Source organism: Sebastes umbrosus, chromosome 8 (genome assembly GCF_015220745.1).
Source record: "Sebastes umbrosus isolate fSebUmb1 chromosome 8, fSebUmb1.pri, whole genome shotgun sequence".
Classification (NCBI taxonomy): Eukaryota; Metazoa; Chordata; class Actinopteri; order Perciformes; family Sebastidae; genus Sebastes; species Sebastes umbrosus.
In genome coordinates, this window is record NC_051276.1 from 8,054,190 (window position 1) to 8,074,748 (window position 20,559).

Genomic DNA, 20,559 nt, shown 5'->3' on the forward strand with positions numbered 1-20,559 from the left:
CCGACTGTGCACCATCTGTCTTTTGCAGTAAAACATGTTGGATGTGTGATGAATGACGGGAGGAAGCATCGAGCAGTAGAGTGCGGCGCAGGTGGAAGCATGTATGTCCAGAGCGAGCAGAGGAGGAGCTTTCAGTCCAAACCCTTTCATGAGTTCACTTTGCTTCCACCGAGACCACTTTCCTATGGAGACACGGGCTCTGAGCTCCTGGGCCTGCAAGGTGACTACATGTTGTCTGTCACCATAACCTCAAATTACAGGACATGGCATGCAATTATGGTATGTGTCATGTCAAATTATTTTGTGTTGTGTCATTTAATTTAATATTTTATCGTGTCCTGTCATTTCTAGTCATGTCATTTCAAGCCGTGTAATTTCATTTTGTGTTGTTTCATCTTATTTCATGTTGTGTCCTGCCATTACGTTCAGTACCATGTCATGCAATTGTGTGTTATGTTGCGTCATTTCATTTGGGGACATGTCATGCCATTTCATTTTGTGTTATTAAACATCAGGTAATGTAATCTCTTGTCATTTCATGCCATGTCTTGTCATCTTCACATGTTAATGTTGTCCGTACTACCACTGATGGTTTTAGAGGTAAATATCTGTAAGTATATACAAAACAATCTATATGATAAATTGTAATCGTCTTATCATTATTGCTGTCATAGTGCAGGGGCTCTGCTGTCCCCTCCGTCAGAGGCCCAGCAGTGGGAGGGTGACACACAGGGTGACACCCCAGAGCAGAGGGGTAGTAGGAGGTGGGAGTCTGACGCTGAGCAGTCTCGGGGGAAGGCTGGAGAGCAGAGAACAACCAGCGTCAAGACCCAGCACTGGGAGCAGACCGGAGATGAATCCAGAAGGTGGACATCCAGTCAGTGAAACAGCAGGTGAATGAATCACATATGTTGATATAATCATATCCATGTATACCCTCTCTGCTGACTGATGAGTCAGTTTCACTATACAGCTCCACTGCTTTGTCATATCTCTCAACACACACATTTCTCACTACTGCATGCTTACTATGGGTCTAATTGTTCAAAGTTCAAAAACAGTCCTTTTATTAACGTCTGAGGGTCCCAGTGTGCATACTTCACATACCCGCTCATCAACATGGACACTCAGCCCGTTCTCATTCGCAAGGCGTCAAAATTATGACGCTTTATCACGGCCGTTGGCGTTCGATACCGCCGCACGAGGCAGCCTTTCGCGGTGGTAGGCCACACTGCTAATCGAACCAAATAAGACATTTATTATTTGTAAATAGATAAGTGAGGACTTGACGTGTCAACCTCACACAACAAAATCCTATCCAGACAGAGAATGTCTATGGAGCTAACGTTAACTACACAATATATGAACTAATCAGACCCCAAATGTGAAGGTATCGTTAGCTGTTGTGGATAGCCCTATTTCGTGACCAGTGTATAATTATTGGGTGTTGAGAAGGGGATGGTCCATTGTTATTCTGAAACACCAATAGTCGGAAAAATGTCCAATTGGACCGAAAAAAGTCCGTTACCCTGAAAACAAATGCCCATTGTTCCAAGGCCAATTGCTCCAAAAATACACACTCTCTGTGCAACAGAAGAGCAGAAGCACATGGCTCATTAGTATGCAGAATGACGGAGATTAGTTGGAACAAAGGATTTAATTCGTCCAATATTTATTTCTGCAGGCAGAAATCTGCTTAAATTGATGTCTGTCCAAATATTTTTTCCCTCTGTACAAATGTTCCATTGGGGTTTGCAAGCATTCAGAAGAACACACAAAATCAGCTTTTATAAATTTCCGTGCGAATTTTTCTGACGAAATTCCACGCTGGGTGTGAAACAGCTTTAAAGCTGCTGTTTACTGACACTGCTAACCACTCAAAAGGCCTTTTTGATCAGCACACACACACAAACACGACAGTTTGCCTGCAAATCTCCATAATCGTATCCAGACAACATGCATGTATGATTTCTTTTCCTGGCTTTGGCCAGGAGCAGCTGTGCTTGTTTCTGGTGAATCCAACAAATAATCCAATTTCATTGCCAATTGACATGAAAGTTTCTTTGTTTTGCATTCTTGCTGTATAATTTGTATTGAGGGCAGTGCATGTTTTTTCTGCAGTTTGAGTAATTGCCTTTTGGATATCCTCCAGTGATAAGCCGACACAGTTGTTCAGATGCTCGATCCATCTCTCGGTCCCAGATCGTAGTGTTTGGATTGTTGTCAAGCTGTAAATGACATCTGCAGCATGAATGTGACTGAATTCAAAGCTGCATCTCAGTGATCGTGACAGACTCTTTGAAACACGTTTTCCACCCAGAAACTCCCACGACCGCCTGCGTCAATAAGAGACACGGACATCCCGACGCAGCAAAGGTTTCAGAACTCCATCTGTATCTGCCTTCTTCACTCTGTGATGATGAGGAGCAGGACGCTGACAGAGGAGATGAGCCTCATGAGGTATGAGTTCTTAGTAGTGTTTTTTTGGGGCGTGGAGGCCGTGGCGAGTCATAGGAGAGCGGCCATCTGCATCATTTTCATGAGCTGTTTCCTCGGGTAATATCTTCCACGTCACATCTGTGGTTTTCACCCTCCTTTCCAGAATCTGGAGCAGAGCTCCAAATCAGGTTTCCGAAATGATGTCAGTTGGAGGGTGGGGAGACAAAAAATATTTTCCCAAGCAATTAGAACAACTGGAGTGCATGTAAAGGCATGCCCACTGGGTCTAAAAGGGATCTGTTATATCCATGGAATCATTCCGGATGAAGTTACAGGATTTTGTGTGAAAAAGTTTCCTGTGAAACATCAATGTAGAGATGGATAAAGACACAGGGATGTGATGAAGGAGGGTTAACCCAATAAACCTTAAGCGCTTTACTACATTGTTAAAGGGAGGTAAACATCCTGCCAATCGCCATAAAAGGGCAGGACATAGAAATTGAAAAGAAAAGTTGAGAGAATCAAGTCAAGAATGCCCAAACTAAACTAAAAAGGGCAGAGCATCAGACTACAAACGTATTCAGACTGCATCAGATGAAAGCCAAACTGTCATATTTAGTAGCGTCAGTAGTGGATATAAATAACACAAATGACACACAATGATGCATGGGATGCTATTACTCATTCAGTGTTGAAGTATTAGTGGCGTCTTTTTATTTTAAAAGGCTATACTGCTTCGTAAAATAATGAAACTAATTATTAAAAAATACTATAAATGATAACAATATTATTGCAATTTAAATCCCATAATATTATACAAATGTAGAATTGAAGAAAACGCAATAACCAATCATTTTGCATGAACATCTCATAAGTGTGCTCTTGAGTGTGAGCGTAGATTCTGTTCAGAACAAATCCCAGAATCTTGTTGAAAACTGCGTAAGTAAGTTTTAAGAAGAAATTTCTTCTTAACAACAGTTGGTGAATGAGGCCCATTTCAGAACCACAACTTTACTGTTCTGGTTCAGTCTCAACACTCATTATTCCTGTTTTAAAGGAGAACTACGCCCATTTTCAAAATTCATACATGTTATTCCTATGGTCTAAGACCGTCCAAAAATATTAGTAAACATGAACAACTCTCTCCCAAATCCAAAAACTAGAGTGCTAAAACTTAAACTGGTGATGTCATAGGGTATATGCTCAGTATCTGAAGTAGAAAAAAAGTGCCAGTATTCCCCTTATTCACATATTGGCGTGTGTATCCGCTACTATCAGCAATCTCTTGCTCCTATTTGTTTATTTATCATTATTATTATTATTATTATTATTATTATACTTGGGTTATGCATCTTCTATAGTAGGCCTATATTCCAATAATATTCCAACTGAAACATTATAGGGTTAAGGTGGTGTGTTTGAATATTTACTCAAAGTGTTAATACTTAAAGTGTTTTCCTGTGTTACTTGTAGCTCATAGTATCTCTCTATAATACAGTATATTATAGGATGCCTATAGGCTGGAATCAACACCAGCCAGTCAGACAGGCTTCATTCAGGTTTTAGGAGCAGTGTTATGCAGCAGGATAAAGAGACACATTCTGAATTTCTACAGTGAACAAAAGACATTATAAGAGATATCCGTTTTTGGGGTTCTACCAGAAGAAAATTTTAAGGTTTTTGGCTTAAAATGATGCAATTTTACATAATTTTGGACCATTGTTATTATTATTACTATAGATAACTCCAAAAAAGAGAAAACTTACTATGGTTGAATAATTATTATTTTATTTTTTCACTCAACATTTAATTCTTCTGGAAACATTTGCCCTGTAAAATCATATTCTGTAAATCAAAACAGCAGATTCAGAAAACTTTTAAATAATAATCCATTAATTATATTTGTTCACAACTGAAAAAAGTTATGACGAACAGTTCACTAATTATTTTACAAAAAGGACACAAAGGACGTATTGTATTGATAAATTACAGCAGCGTTGTTCTCTACGGATTTGTTTGTTTGTTCTTCTATGGGTACATTTTCTATTTCACAACTGAGAATACTCCAATAGAATAGAGCTAATTTTGGTTATAAAAAAGAAAGATTCTCCCATTCATTGTCTATGGAGCAGCTCCACACTTTATACCTGATAACATCACAGGTTTGAGACTTACTGCTCTGGTTTCTGGCTTTGGAAGAGAGCAGCTCATGTTCACTAATATTGATTGAACTTCATGGACATAACATATTGGAATTATTCATTTAGGTGGTGTTCCCCTTTAAGCAGCAGGCAGCTGTTTTTCAGTAGAATCTATGATAAACTCACTGTCCACTACCTGCTCAGCACCAAACAGCACACAGACACAGCTAGAGACAAAGCCCCACCTGCTGGCAGCAGAAAAAAGTGTGGTTTTAGTGGTAGTGGGTAACACAGAAACGAATATCTTTGAACTTTAGGATTATTACCACAAATAGGGATCAGACAGTAAAGATACGACTTTACACAGGAATAAATGTCTCACACTTTATGATAATCACATGCAGTTTGGGGGCAAGTCATAATCAAGTCAGCACACTGACACACTGACAGCTGTTGTTGCCTGTTGGGCTGCAGTTTGCCATGTTATGATTTGAGCATACTTTTTATGCTAAATGCAGTACCTGTGAGGGTTTCTGGATAATATTTGTCATTGATTTGTGTTGTTAATTGATTTCCAATAATAAATATATACATACATTTGCATAAAGCAAGCACATTTGCCCAATCCCATGTTGATAAGAGTATTAAATACTTGACAAATCTCCCTTTAAGGTACATCTTGAACGGATAAAAAATGTGTGATTAATCGCGTTAAAATATTTGAATCGATTGACAGCCCTGCTAGGAAATCACTTTAAAGTTTTGTGATACCTCACGTACCAAAGTGCTGGATAGATGCAGATATACAGGCTGACTGACACAGCCACCATAAGGTTCCACCATGAACAAAAGACAAAGGTTAACATTAAAGCTAGGGTTGATACTGTTCAAATACATGTTTTGGTATATTTCTCATTACATCCCGACAGCAATCAATAAATCAAATGCTCTGACAAAAAAAACAAAAAAACAGACAGGCCTGCCTGGTTACCTACCTGCTAGATTGACAGCTGTGAATACTAACAATAGACATACTTTCATTGGAAAGGAGTTTTTCAGTTGAATCATTTTTTTAAATCTAGTGTACTCTTTCTGGTTTCTCAGCATTACTGACCCGAACTTTAATTATGACCCTGATCCATTCAGGCGGGCCAGGGCCCTGGTATTGTGCATGCTGGCTCACTGGAATGGCTGTGACACACTAAATAGAACGGGACCATAATTATTTCTATCAATTACATCTGTGTTTACCCTGCTATGACATGTCAAAATGGCTGCCGTAAAATGGGCGGAAGCGGGTGGTAGTGGAAGCTGGAGAAAGCAGTGCTTTTCCAGCGGTAACAGATGACAAAACATCCATTGTTTTGGTATATACTGTACATATGTTACAAATGTGTTTCAAAGTTAAAAAGTATATATATTATTGAGTTAGTCACCTGTTAGTCATTAAATATGTTTTAATATTGTTCAAAGATAAACATACCTTAAAGGAACAGTGCAACATTTTGGTCATCTTGTTTACTGTCCTACAGTCAGAAGATCCTTCAGTCCTACAGAGATCCATGACATATTGAGACAAGACTGGAAGCTGGAATAAGTTAGGTAGTGTTTAGGGACTTGACTACTACGTCACTGCGTGTTATGTTTCTGGGCTCGTTGCAGGACATCAGCAGAGGAGACTAGCGCTCAGGAATCGGAGGTCAAACCAAAAACCCTCTGGTGTTTCCCAATCCTTCACACACCAGTCAAGACCAACCCAACCCAGCACTCCGCAGCACACCGTCTGATGGCATCACACACCGGAGGACTCTGAGCGGTGAGCACAGCTGACGTGTGAAGCATAGAGGACAGCAGAGCTCAGAGCAGATAACAGAAAGAACCTCCATGTGAGAGCGGGACAGAAAAGAATGATGGGAAAAAGGCCTCTGCTGATAAGGTCTGCAGTTGGATGGATGGAGGCCCCACACACTGGTTAAAGGAGACTTATCACACTCATTTTCAGGTTCATACTTGTATTTTGGGTCTCTACCAGAACATGTTTATAGGCTTTAATGTTCAAAAAACACATTATTTTTCTCATACTGTCTGTCTGAATATACCTGTATTCACCCTCTGTCTGAAACGCTCCGTTTTAGCGCCGGTCTCTGTAAGCACCCCTCCTGAAAGATAAATTTCTCCTTTATAAACACAGGCTCCATAATGACGTGCTGGAGAGTCTTATTTTACAGAAAAATAAGAGTATGTACTGCTCGGCCACTTCTTGAGAAAACAAGATGCCTTGAACAACTGATGTGCTAGTAGAACAGAAATGACTTATAGTGGAACAACTGTGTTTGTTTCAAAATAAAAGTCACAAGGGGGGGGGGGGCATCTGCAGAGACCATATGGGGCCACACAGGAGAGCAACCAAAAAGAAAATACTGCAATAAATGTGGGGGTTTCACAGCCTGTTACAAAGTGTACATTTCAATTTTGATGGGCATAGTCTGCCAGGGTAATGATCAATGACTACGACGAAATGTAAAGCCTCGGTTTGTCAGATTCGATGGCATATATGGTCTCATATAGCCGTGTTCTTTTGTGTGACGTTGTTTTTAATAGTCAAAGATGCCACACTTGGAAAGAATGAACAATGTATTATATAATTCACCATCAACTTTGCTTTAAGATGTCTGCTTTGTTTGCTTCTGTGCACACGTTTTTTGTAATTTTGACATTAACTGTGTAATAGACTATGTAAGTCTTCTAGTCTTCTAATCATTCTTTTAACCAAACCAGGCAAAGAAAAACTGTATCTATAAAAGACACCTGCGGGCTCATGAACTGTGTTCTAAGATTGTAGCTGGTGCAACGGTTCAACACGCCCACGGTTAAGTAAGTTTCCTTATCAGCAAAATAGATCTAATCCCAAAGGTTACTTTGTAGGATTTTCACATTTTAAATGATTAGTTTTTTCTTTCAAAGGCTTTTTTTGCATAATGTCTAACAAATACCTTAATTTTTTTTTATTTATTAAATTATACCGACACATACAAAATATTTTATGCAAAACAACCAAACCAAAAGACATTTATCATGTACTGATGAAGTCCATACAATGCTGCTCTGTAAACGTTAGCCTGACACTTTCAGCAAATTGTAAAATAAAGCCACGCTGACTCTCGGCCCTCCGTGGGACAGGACACCTTTAGGTCAAACCTCATGTCACGTCGAGACATCTTGCAGTGTTCCAGGCGTCGTGCAGCTGCTTATCGCTCAGTGTGTCATGTCTGTGTAGTGTCTTCTCGCTGGCCTGCTCTCAGTACAGAGGTAGCAGATCATACACCACACACTGTGCTCCGGAGAGATCTGGACTCCACTGCTGCTCCGAAAAGGCCTCAGAGCACAGGAGCCTGTCGGCAGAACGGAGGGGAGATGAAAGTCACATAGAAATAGAGACTGATTGAAACTGTGTGTGTGTTAAACTCATTCTGTCATCCCTTGAAGTCCATTCCCACCAGGAAAAGAAATTATGAAAAGGTAGGTATAATATATAAATTCAGTATGAAAGTTATAGTAAGTCAATATAGTAAAAGATTCAAAGTGAAAAATTATGAGATACTAAATCAAAATGATGAAATTCTAATAAATTATACGAAATACAAATTATAAAATAACTCCTAATTATGAGATAGTGAGTACTTTGATGATGGTAACTTAAATTAATAGTAAGTTTATATTATGAGAGATGAGATATGACGGAGTATCTTGGAATTAGCTCTTCTTTTCAACCGAGTATGTCAAAATCGTACTCTTGTAAATTTGTTTTAACGCCACTAATTTCTTTAATGCATTAATGCAACTTGCGATTTTTCGGTTGTAGCGGGCTCTAGTTTGTCTTGAAGGAGGCTTAATAACGCTCCAAACTTGCGCTAAATTATGGTGAGAAAAAAATTGTCATGGCCATTTTCAAAGGGGTCCCTTGACCTCTGACCTCCAGATATGTGAATGAAAATGGGTTCTATGGGTACCCACGAGTCTTCCCTTTACAGACATGCCCACTTTATGATAATCACATGCAGTTTGGGGCAAGTCATAGTCAAGTCAGCACACTGACACACTGACAGCTGTTGTGGCCTGTTGGGCTGCAGTTTGGCATGTTATGATTTGTGTTAAGGAATTATTCCTTCGGAAAGCCCCCTCCACCCCCCTCCTTTCCCTCTGTAATGTATATATTAAAACCATTTGCTGGGTACCTGCAGGTCACTGGTCAGTCTCTAGCTGTGTCTAACTACCCCCGGTACATGTTGAAGGCCTCTGATAATCGACCAGCCTGTTTTCTTGTCTACCTCCCAAGGTTGTGGCAGACATGCACACATTCCTGACTCACTGATATCCAGGTGTTGTTTTATAGACAATTACCATGTTTGGGTTATCTTGCCTGTTTGCCTCCAGCAAATAGTCTTCTCTGAGGGGAGGCTCCTCTTGATTGGGTTAGCTGCACACGTGTTGACTTGTATTTGCTGACTCGATTCTTCTTGAATTCAAGACACTAATAAACCTCCAGTGTAGTGTTACTCTGGGCTCCGGTCCACTTTTCAGTCTCCAATTAATTGCTCTAAAAATTCCTCCACAATTTGAGCATACATTTTTTTATGCTAAATGCAGTACCTGTGAGGGTTTCTGGACAATATTTGTCGTTGTTTTGTGTTGTAAATTCATTTCCAATAATAAATATATGCATACATTTGCATAAAGCAGCATATTTGCCCACTCCCATTTTGATATTTTTTGTTATTTTCTTGGCAGGAATGGGCCTCCATATAAACATACAGCACATGCTGCAGTACATAAAGTAATCCAGCAAAATGAGAATTTAAGATGTTTCTCCACAGCTAGAGCGCCACCCGTGCGACTGGTAATCTGTCTTTGGTACATGAACGTGTCAAAAACATTTTGAAAATACTCCATACGAGGAATGGCTTGAATTCAAAGGGTTATTATCAGCAAAGCGTTTTTAAGGTATTCAAATTAAAAGTGCTTATTATGCAGCTGAATGGCGTCCGTCAGTGTTATATTATTATATATTATAGTGTTGGATGGTTTACTAATACTGATGCATTCATGTGTAGCTGAATATCAATGTTGCAGATGGAGCTAATTTGAACTATTTTACAAACTTTTGTTTGTAAATTAAGTTAAATTGAAAACAGTGTATCATATTTTATAAAATGTTGATGTGGTATGTAAAATGTTCATTTGTAAACTAACTGGTAACTATAGCTGTCAGATAAGTGTTGTTTAGTAAACGTATTAATAACACAAAATGGAAATAGTAAAGTAGAAATTACACCACTGTCCCCAGAGGCCACGGTCTAATAATTTTGGTAATCCCCTGATAAATAAAATGAGGAAATCAAAAAATCCATTTTTTTTTCTTATTGCTGTTGTTATTGTTGCCTCTTTATCTTTTGTTTTGGTAAGTTTGAGTGTACTTCTCCTGCTTGTCTTGTACTGTCGTATATTGTATATATTTGTTTTCATGTTGCTCACTTGTATTGCACTATAAACAAAAAAAAAAAAAAAAATTAATTTTGAATATACTGTATCATCAAAATCTACTGGGGCTTGCTCAGCAAGTTTAATGGCAATTAAGGCTTAAATTATTTGAATCCTAATCATCAGTAGCTATTCCTCTAATCCCGCTCTTAAACTTAAATTATCACTTGCTCATTCATGCTCCGAGAGGAAGAGGCGTTTAGTTTGGAGATTGCATATTCTGTTCTATAAAACCATGCTGAAGTCTGCTGTTTTTATTCTTCTTAAGTGTATTTGTGAAGTACTTGGTGACATTCTGCTCTTGAGAGGTGCTAAACAAATAAAGTTACTTACTTTCTTACCACTGATGTAAAAAAAAAACAGTCCATGCAACACTATGGTGTTGTGTAATAAACGTTGGAGTCTGCAGACTATAGTGCCCGGAACAGGACTTTTAGTCTTGTTCCCTTAATTCTTGCACTTTACTTTATTGGCAGTATCTAAATTGAATATAATGTAAATCATTACCAAGGATGAAGTATGCAGCAGCACTGACAGAGAGGATGATGAGGAAGATGGTGCCTACACCCAGATCTCCCATGGCACAGGCATTTGGACAAGCACAGGGGCTCTCCACCCAGATCTGCAGGGGCTCCTCGGTGCCGAAGCTCTGGTCCCGGATGAGAGAAGTGGACTGGTTTGGATTACAGTGGTAGTGCACGACTGTCAGCGGCTTCTCGTCATGAACTGGGACATGAGAAGAAGAAGAAGAAGACAGGCTATCGGGTCAAAATACACACTACAGTGACAAAAATGATCTGTGACATAATGCTCGTGTTTTAGCTCACCGAAGTACGAGACCGACAGCGTCTTCAGGGTGTCATTGTAGTGGAATTCATTCCCTTCATGTCTCCCATAGTTCATGTAGCGGCTAATGTATCTGTTGAGCTTGTGGTACCTATTCACATGGAAAAATATGACATAACAACAGGGGATTCACCTGACAGCTGAGTAAAGCAGATGGATCGGAACATTTTTCTAAAGATTCAATGCTGAATTAAAAAAAAAAAAAAAAAAGCCGTTGCCGTACTCCCAGACATGTACTGCTCGGTTTTGTATGGCCAGTCTTTTTTGGGGCCCTTTGCAGAAATTCAGCTCATCTCTTCCCAACCCTAACGTCCCTCAGACAGACACACATAGTGTGAGACACATTTTCCAAATAAGTCACTGTTTTAAAATTAACTTTTCAATGTGTAAAATGTAAATCAACTACAGTTAGTGAAGAAAACAACTGTTAATACATCAGTATATAAACAGTGTTGTGACAAAAGCATGGAAGTCTTCACATTTTCAGTTTGTGTTTGAGTGTCCCCTGGTGGCCTTGAAACTAATTGCACAAATCAATATGACAAATTGTTCAGCAAGTCTTGCTAGACTTGATCATATACTGTATATACATGCATATGTAGATGTTATATATATGTATATATAACTTAACGGACTTAACTCAACAATAATTTGTGCAATAATTCAACTGTGCAATACTGCATTACTGTACATTTTAAGAAATACTCAATTTAATTCTTATTTATACCATTCTGTCATTTATATTTAACACACTTCATAGAACCCACTTCTCAGCATTTTTGTATTTACTTATAAACATGTTGTATTGTATTCCCTTATTTGCACTGTGGTTATATGTTATACATTGCATGTCTTAATGCAAATATTTGCACATATTGCATATATTCTCATTTCTTATTTTTAATTTCATTACTTACTTATATTTCTTTACATATATTGTGTTTATAATGTAGCAATATGTACAATATTGTAGCATTATGTACATAATTTACATGTTACTCCTTTATTTCTATCTTCTTACATTTCGTTATGTTTATATAAGAGCATCTGTAACGCCCCAAAATATGATAAGTTTATAAAATACAATGCTTTGTTAAAGGGGACATATAATGAAAAACTCACTTTGTCAGTGCTTGTGCAAATAGAGTTGGGTATCTGGAGTATCTACCAACCCACAAACTGTGAAATAACCCAGTCAGTTTTTTTGTGGCTGCCTTGATCAGAAAAACAACTCCCCTTCCTACAGTATGTCACATGCAGGCTCATTAGAATATACCGCCCACAGCTTGAGAACTACCTTTGCAAAGGTGCACCATATTTTTCTCGCAAGCCAATCAGAGCAGACTGGACTTTTTTTTCTTAAAGAGACAGGTGATAAAACGGAGCGTTTCAGACAGAGGATGAATACAGGTATATTCAGACACTATGAGAACAACAATGTGTTTTTTGAACATTAAAGCATTTACACATGTTCTAGAAACCCAATATACAAGTATGAACCTGGAAATGAGCATGATAAGTCCCCTTAAAAGATTAGACCAGTTGTTCTCAATCGTTTGTGCTTCAGAGCTGATAACAATTCTGTACATTACTTAAGTTTTGAATGCAGGACTTTGGAGTATTTTACGAGTAGTATTGGTACTTCTAATTGAGTGAAGGATCTGAATACTTCCACCACTGACCAAAAGCAGAAGCATACAGATACAAGTCACATGAATCTAATGACTAAAAACTCAACCTTATAAATTACAAAAAAAACTCGACTTTAACATCAACTTCACTTTGTTTTTAAGTAGAAATTGCAACAATACAGCATATTCACAGTCAGAACTGCTGGTTTAAACAGCTCAACATGTCTATTATTAACATATCCAATCAGAACGGAGAGTTTACATACATTGACCACCAGCCAGTCAGTGTTCTAAATCCTTCCAAAGCCGGCAATGAACTGACCCTATACTACTGTGTGTATCCAAAAGCCTGATGTAGCTTATTCCTCTGCATTTGGTGAGAACTGAGTGTCAAGATGTAGCTGTGACCTTGTATGTGTTCAATTGTGCAGTGGATGAAGTAGTGTGGAATAACCTTCAGTTCTGTATAGCAATCGTAGTGAGTGAGTGGAAGGGGTCAAAGTTACAATGCCTACAGTTACAGAGATGGACGGGGTAAAAGTACATATCTTGCTTCAATGAAAAGGCTGAAAAAGTCAGTATAACTACATGGTCATATAGTGTGAATATACCTGATGATGAGACATGCAGCGACGTTGGTGCAGTCAGTTCCCGTCTGGTCCTCTGGCTGTGAGAAGGGCTGGCAGGGACTGAAGGACATGAGGATCTCTGTACTGACGGCCATGTTCTCTGCTGACACGGGCTTCAGACGGCCCAGGAAACCCTCTGCATCTCCCATAGCGTTCAGGTTTATCACCCCGCTCCCATCCTTCATGATGCATTTGCAGTTGTTGACTTTGAAGCAGCCCGACTTCTTAGCGGACTTGGGATGAGGCGAGAGAGATGAGGAAAACGAGGTGTTGAAACAGACTAAGAGAGTGAGGAAGACAGTTGGAAGGCTCATGGTGTCACAGTGTGCACCAGTGCACATGATGGGGACAAGTTGCGTGTTGTTAGGTAACTAAAGAGCAGCTGACAGCATGGTGACGGTAGGAAAGTAATTAGAATAAAGGTGATTGCCATTCCAGGCATTCCCAAGGCCCACTGTGCTCAGATCAGTGTCTTTCCAAATGCAGCAAAACACAGGCAGCAGACAGGGTGTATGTCTGTGGATTAGAATACTGGAAAAACCTGATGCACTTGAGTTCTGCAAATATAATTTTGCAGTGCTTTGAGAACCACAAACGCAAGCCCATTCAGATGTCAGAAAACATGGAGATATAAAAACCCAAACTATCTATATATAAGTAGGGGAAGTGGGGGAAAGTATTTGGGTGAACTGATCCTTTAAATTATGAGAATTATCTTCAATCCAAATTCGTCTAGACAAGCAGCTTTACAATTCAGAGAGACAACAATAGACGTCTGCAAGTTGGGATGAGTAGTGATGCTGTGTCATTGTTTGAATCCATTGTATTCATTTCTAAATCTACCTTTTCACTCATTATTTTCTCATATTGCAGTCATCGGTTGCTGGCTAATTTAGCTATGACCACACACAAATAAAACAAATGTGTAGTCTTTCTAAATTACACATTTTCACAGTTATATTTCAACAGTTTTACAACAAACTTAGACCTTCTTGACTTGCAAATTCACCTTTTTTTTGGTCCACCGGAAGGGACGGAACTTTGCCTCTCTATGAGTCTGCATGTGACATAGGAAGGGGAGCCAAATCTGAATGGCTTGTTGAATCATGTTTTCTGATCTAGAGAGCCCAACAAATGACTGGGTCGTCTTATTTCACATTTCACACAGTGGGTTGGTAGGCACTCCCGATACCCAAATGTATGCGCACAAGCACTTAAAAAAGGTTGTCTAGAAGGTAACCCACAAATTGCTAAATCTGATCTGAAATCTGCAAAATCTCGCATGAGACCTGCTACCCAACAATTTATCCTAACCTTAATTATTTGAGATCAATACTTAACCTTAATTATTTGAGGTCAATGCCTTAACCATCTCGTAAGAGTTTCCCTAACTCGTAGGTTCCCTTGTAGACACAACCCTGAAAAGGTGAGTTTATCAAGATACGTCCCCTTTAATTTACTAGTGACAGCCACACAAACTGGTCAGAGCTACTTGGTAGATTATAAAGTTACAATGATTTTGAAGTGATCATTAATATCAAATACTGCTGCTAGTTTTCTCCACTTCTACACCAAACAAAGAAGACTAGAGATGGGTGTATGATACAGACACTATCACTCCGGTGAAATCACCGTTTCAAATTGTTTAACAAACAAGCATTTAGTTAAAACAGGGAGCCCAGTGGATGCAGGGCCTAAACTACTACAATAAGGTACACTGAGGTTTTGGGTCTGCAAAAAACATATTTTATGTGAGGTTTTTGGATAATGCATTCATTCGTTTCACTTTAAAGTATTACATATTTATTAACACAGGCTTGACTACTCCAAATAAAAAGAAGGCCCCAAAGCTTCATCTGCCCATCACTAAGACAATAAGGAAACAAACACTAGCTGGAATTATATGAGACTTCCACTTCCAATATATAATCTTAACACCTCAGCAGGTTCCTTGTTTCTTCTGCTTCCTGGTTTCATAACAAGCTTCATCAACATGAATGAGGTCAGAGAAAACTGCATTCATCATTATCGATCATATTTGCTTCATGGCTATAAATGACTGGTTCAAGTGTGACTGAAGTGTACGTGATGATGTTTGTGGATAAAAATACTACACAGACAATTCTTATCTTTTACAGATTTTATTTTGTTAATAGAAAAAGACTCTGGGTAGGGGGGGGGATAGGGAAGGGAATGCCGACTTAACTTTGTAAACAGATCTGATGAATAGTATCTAACTTGTGTGACTCACCCATGTTTTGTATCCGTTATTTTTGTGGGAAAAAATCTTTGAAAATCAATAAAACATATTTACAGAAAAAGAAACTCTTTGACTGCAAATTTGCAGATGGAGTGAAGGAGGTCTTTCCGCTAAAGATCTCAAGAAAATATTTTCGAACTCTTTCGAAGAAAAATGAATGTATATGATCACAAAAACTAGGATAGCTACATGACCGCTGTGCAGAGAAACTGGTTACATCATTCGAAGGAGCCGTCATAAGTCATTAATAGGAACTTTTTATCTAAAGTGACAGGTTTTTAGTTTAATTAGCATCCCCGGTGTGCCCAGTGCCTAACAGCCAAATCAAAATAATGTTTCAATCAGAATTATTTCAGTGCATGTTAACAGTCACTGATTATGAGGGAACACTCAGGTCATATCAAGTCTCAGTCTTTTGGTAAGCAGTTGTAAAATGCATCAGCAAAACATCAGCTCAACAAGTATCATCATCGACCAGAAAACCAAAGTGGAAAAGTTTTAATCCCAAACAGGCTCAGGCAGCTCTGTGAGGGGCTGTGTTACTGCAATCAGAGGTAGCTGGTTCTCTCACCTTGTAGAACTTACTCAGGTTCTCCGTCTGTGTCTGGTTGATTACAGTCCTCGGGAGGTACGTGATGATGTTTGTGGATAAAAATACTACACAGACGATTCTTGTCTTTTACACAGATTTTATTTTGTCAATAGAAAAAGCCTTTAAGCTTTGACTGCAAATTTGCGGATGGAGTAGAGGAGGTCTTTCCTCTGCTGTTTCTTGGTCCGCAGACTCTCCTCATGCTTGTTGAGCCGGCGGCGCAGAGCTCTGGTCTTCTTGGGTCTCAGATCCAGGGGCTTGTACTTCTTACCCTGAAACAAATTAAATGAACTTTCAGTAAAGCGTAAAAAATATATTTTTCGTCAGAATGAAAAGTGACAGACAGGAAAAGGTTAATCTGAAACTGTTAAGGTCTAGAAAGGTTGGACATTTGGCTTAAGTCGACATTAGGTCGTCATTTATCAAATAAACAGCCCATCTGTTTTACCTAAGATATTTTAGGGAGATTCACCTAAATCTAGGGCGGTGCAATTAATTGACTTCCAATTACGATTTTTGCTTCCAGCAATTATGAAAACAAGGTAATCTACATAAACAAACGTGGACCCCCATCTCGTTTACCATGCTTTATGGGTGTGGCTTTTTTGCCATCATCACTATTCATATCTATACAACTAATGTGCTTATGATGAAATTGTTTACAAGGGCACAAAGTTCTTCATCGAGTTAGCCTCTTTATTTTGCTCTCAAAGTGCACCCAATTGACACAAATTAAAAATTTAGGCTACAAAATTCTCTTTCTAAATACATGATGTTTACAAAGTCAACGAGTAATCTCAATATCGACCAAAAGAATCGGGATTTTGATTTTTGCCATAATCAAGCAGCCCTACTACTACCCATCTTTAAGTCCCATAACCAGAAGTATACAAATGTGCCCTTGTGGCCATTTTCTGAATGGTGTCTTCAAACCCCCCTTTGAAAAAAATTAATGGAAATGATCACAAAAACCACGATAGTGACATGACAGCTGTGCAGAGAAACTGATGTTACATCATTTGAAGGAGCCATTAGAAGTCATTAGTTGGATCTTTTTTCTAAAGTGACAGGTTTGTGCAGCAGTTTAATTAACATCCCCAGTCTGCTCAGTGCCTAACAGCCAAATCAAAATAATGGCTCAATCAGAATTATTTCAGTGCATGTTAACAGTCACTGATTATGAGGGAACACTCAGGTCATCTCAAGTCTCAGTCTTTTGGTAAGCAGTTGAAAATGCATCAGCAAAACATCAGCTCAACAAGTATCATCTTTGACTTGGGAACCAAAGTGGAAAGCTGGAGGCCCAAACAGGCATGTGTTCATGAGAGCTCAGTGAGGGGCTGTGTTACTACAATCCAAGATAGCTGGTTGCTCTCACCTTGTAGAACTTCCTCAGGTTCTCCTTCTGTGTCTGGTTGATTACAGTCAGGACTCTGGCGATGGATTTGCGAACAACGCGGCTGCAATGAAAAAACACCACAAAGTCAGACAGTTTTTACACAGCAGGTTTTGATTTACTGGTAAAATAGTCTCAATGAATAAATGTTAAAACCACCATGAAATAAAATACTGCACAAGATGACTGTTCTATACTGAGTGGTTAATCTGCTCATGTGTAACTCCCCACTGACTCAAAGGACTTAAACATTATAAAATACTGCAATTTGTACTGTTTTCTTCCGTATTCTGTGGCGGCAGTGTGGATTTCGGAGAATCCAAACCTATATGTTACAACGGTTTATTGAACCCGACACATGTTACATTAGTAACCTAATATAGTTCTGAATATATTATATTAACATTTGTAAATCTTTAATCTGATCACGGTGCAGGGTGTTCAGCCTCTGACTACTACACTAAGCCAGACTACGGTTCTCTATACAGACTAAAGGCAGTACCTGTATGTACCACGACCATATAGCCAGGGACAATCGTGTTAAAAACAGGGCAACCCGGCCCACTAGTGGACCACTGCACTGGGTGGCTGCTTGATCATTTTCATACACCAGGTTAACTTATATGTCCATGTATCTGTTTTTATGTTTTTTATTTTTTCCCACTCACAATGTTGTTTGGTTACAATTACCCAGAAGTCTTTATAGATATTTAAATCAATATCCTCCTCACAAACACTAATCATACACTTCCACGCAACACACACACACAACACCCAAATCAATAATGTTTCAATCAGAATTATTTCAGTGCATGTAAAAACAGTCACTGATTATGAGGAACACTCAGGTCATCTCAAGTCTCAGTCTTTTGGTAAGCAGTTGAAAATGCATCAGCAAAACATCAGCTCAACAAGTATCATCTTCGACTAGACGACCAAAGTGAAAAAGCTGAAGTCCCAAACAGGCTCAGTGAGGGGCTGTTTAAAAAAAAAAAAAAAGTAATTGGAAGACACTTTTTTAACTCAGTTCCCAGGAGGATATATATCTTGTTCTAATTGTTTGTTATCACTATTAAGTAGTCATATTATTTCTTTATATTACTCTTGTCTTTAGGTGGAGGCTTCAGATAAGCCCAGTGGGTGTTTTTGCGTCTTCCTGCACTGTATATCATTATTTTTTTGTTTTTTTATGTTGTGTAGTCTTAAATTGTGCAAAATAAATAAACAAATAAATGAACTTACATCTTGGAGAGCTTGGAGGCTGCTCCGCCGGTCACCTTGGCCACACGGAGCTGGGACAACTCATTTTTCAGGTCGTCCAGCTGCTTGAGCAGCTCTTCCTTCTTCTTGCCCCGCAGATCTCTTGCCTTGATCTTGGCCTGGACCACGACAGAAGAAGACACATGTATATAAGTGACAGCAGCGCACTGATCTCAGGTAGTAGCTCCTCAACGTGGCTCGATGTGGTTAAAAGACCCGATCACATTATTCTTTCACATCATTATGTCCGTTTGTCCCAACATAGACAATCCAAGCCGTCTGCTACTAATATGTACGAAGACGCACTGACTGTATGTGATCTGTTAATGTTATATATCAGTTTTAGCTAACAAGCTATCAGCAGCAGCCATGTTGCCATTAGCTCCCTGCTAGCAGCTCCGTCGGTCTGATCCAGCGCTCCGTAATATAACATCTTATTACATTAAACTAGCAGTCTACTCATCAACTCATGCATGAACAGCTACCCAAGAAGCTTATGTATGCGTCTGACACACATTTAGCTGGGTTTAGTTGAGATAAACGTGATATAATCGTAGTTAAAGTGAGAGTCTGGAGCTGCTCACCATCTCTCTTCTCGATGCCTGTTGGAAAGGCCGGACGCACCGCGTGTTCAGAGGAAGTAGCTTCCGGAGAACTGCTTCTTCTTCGTCGCTTTAAATGTGACTGTGTGACATCATACAGACAGCGCCACCGACAGGCGGAGCGGGGAAATGCAGAAACAACACAAAAATGTGAAAAAGGGGAATAACCTTTTTACAATTCCCTGAGGAATTTGAACGTCCTCCTATAGGGTAAATTAAAGGAAACAGCATATACAGCATGCAGAAGGTTGTCACACTCCTTCATCGTGTCCACATTTTGTTATGTTGCAGCCTTATAAGATAATAATTATTAATCCCCGGAGGGAAATTCAGGTGTCAAAGCAGCAACATCAGCAAACAGAGTGAAACACAGGAGAGGTAAAGGTATACAAAAATTATAAAAACAATAATAGAGATATAAAAGAAACAGAGTGAATGGGTGAACATAGTGTGTACAGTCCATCAATAAATAAATGTAATATGTACATATGTGCAGTCTATAAAGTGGTATATAGGATGTATAGTGTAAAGTGCGTCAGTGGTTTGAGTCCAAGATGGTTGCAGATAGTGCATGTTTAAAGTTCTTAAAGTCCTCATTATGCTCAAATTGTTAAATTCACCTTTCCCTCATCAATCTACACTCAATATCCCATAATGACGAAAGCGAAAACAGGGTTTTAGATTTTTTTTGCAAATGTATTAGAAAGAATAAATTGTCTGAAATATCCAATTGACATAAATAGTCAGGCCCTTTGCTATATGACACTTGAGGTGTAGCTCAGGTGCCTCCCACCTCTCTTGATGATCTTTGAGATGTTTCTACACCTTGGTTGGAGTCCACCTGTGGTAAATTCAGTTGATTGCAAACAGTTTGTAACACACACACACACACACATTCTGTGAGGTGCTCATGGCTTGGTTTTTGCTCTGATATGCATTGTCAGCTGTGAGACTTTATACAGACAGGTGTGCGCCTTTTCAAATCATATCCAATCAACTGAATTTACCACCAACCAAGATGTAGAAACATCTCAAAGATCAGCAAGAGAAATGGGTGTCATACTTACATCAATGTCATATTTCAGTTTATTCTTTTTTTAATATATTTGCAGAAAATTCTAAAATCCTGTTTTCACCTTATTATGGGGTGTTGAGTGTAAATCGATAACTGGATTTTTTAAAATTATTATTATTTTAGCATAAGGCTGCAACATAACATGTGAAA

The 20,559-nt window shown here is 38.9% G+C and overlaps 2 protein-coding genes across 2 annotated transcripts; both read right to left on the reverse strand.

Annotated features, from left to right (window-relative positions):
- Positions 1–7,835: 7,835 nt before the first annotated feature.
- LOC119493229 lies at positions 7,836–13,542 on the reverse strand. Its single transcript, XM_037778381.1, has 4 exons — positions 13,207–13,542; positions 10,946–11,055; positions 10,626–10,844; positions 7,836–7,972 (listed from the first exon to the last, which is right to left on the reverse strand). The coding sequence occupies exons 1-4, from the start codon at positions 13,536–13,538 to the stop codon at positions 7,836–7,838; spliced, it is 798 nt and encodes a 265-aa protein (XP_037634309.1). The 5' UTR covers positions 13,539–13,542.
- Positions 13,543–16,156: 2,614 nt separating this feature from the next.
- rpl35 (ribosomal protein L35) lies at positions 16,157–19,428 on the reverse strand. Its single transcript, XM_037778763.1, has 4 exons — positions 19,317–19,428; positions 18,715–18,851; positions 17,455–17,536; positions 16,157–16,348 (listed from the first exon to the last, which is right to left on the reverse strand). Exons 1-4 carry the CDS (start codon positions 19,317–19,319, stop codon positions 16,199–16,201), a joined length of 372 nt encoding a protein of 123 aa, XP_037634691.1. The 5' UTR covers positions 19,320–19,428; the 3' UTR covers positions 16,157–16,198.
- Positions 19,429–20,559: the final 1,131 nt, after the last annotated feature.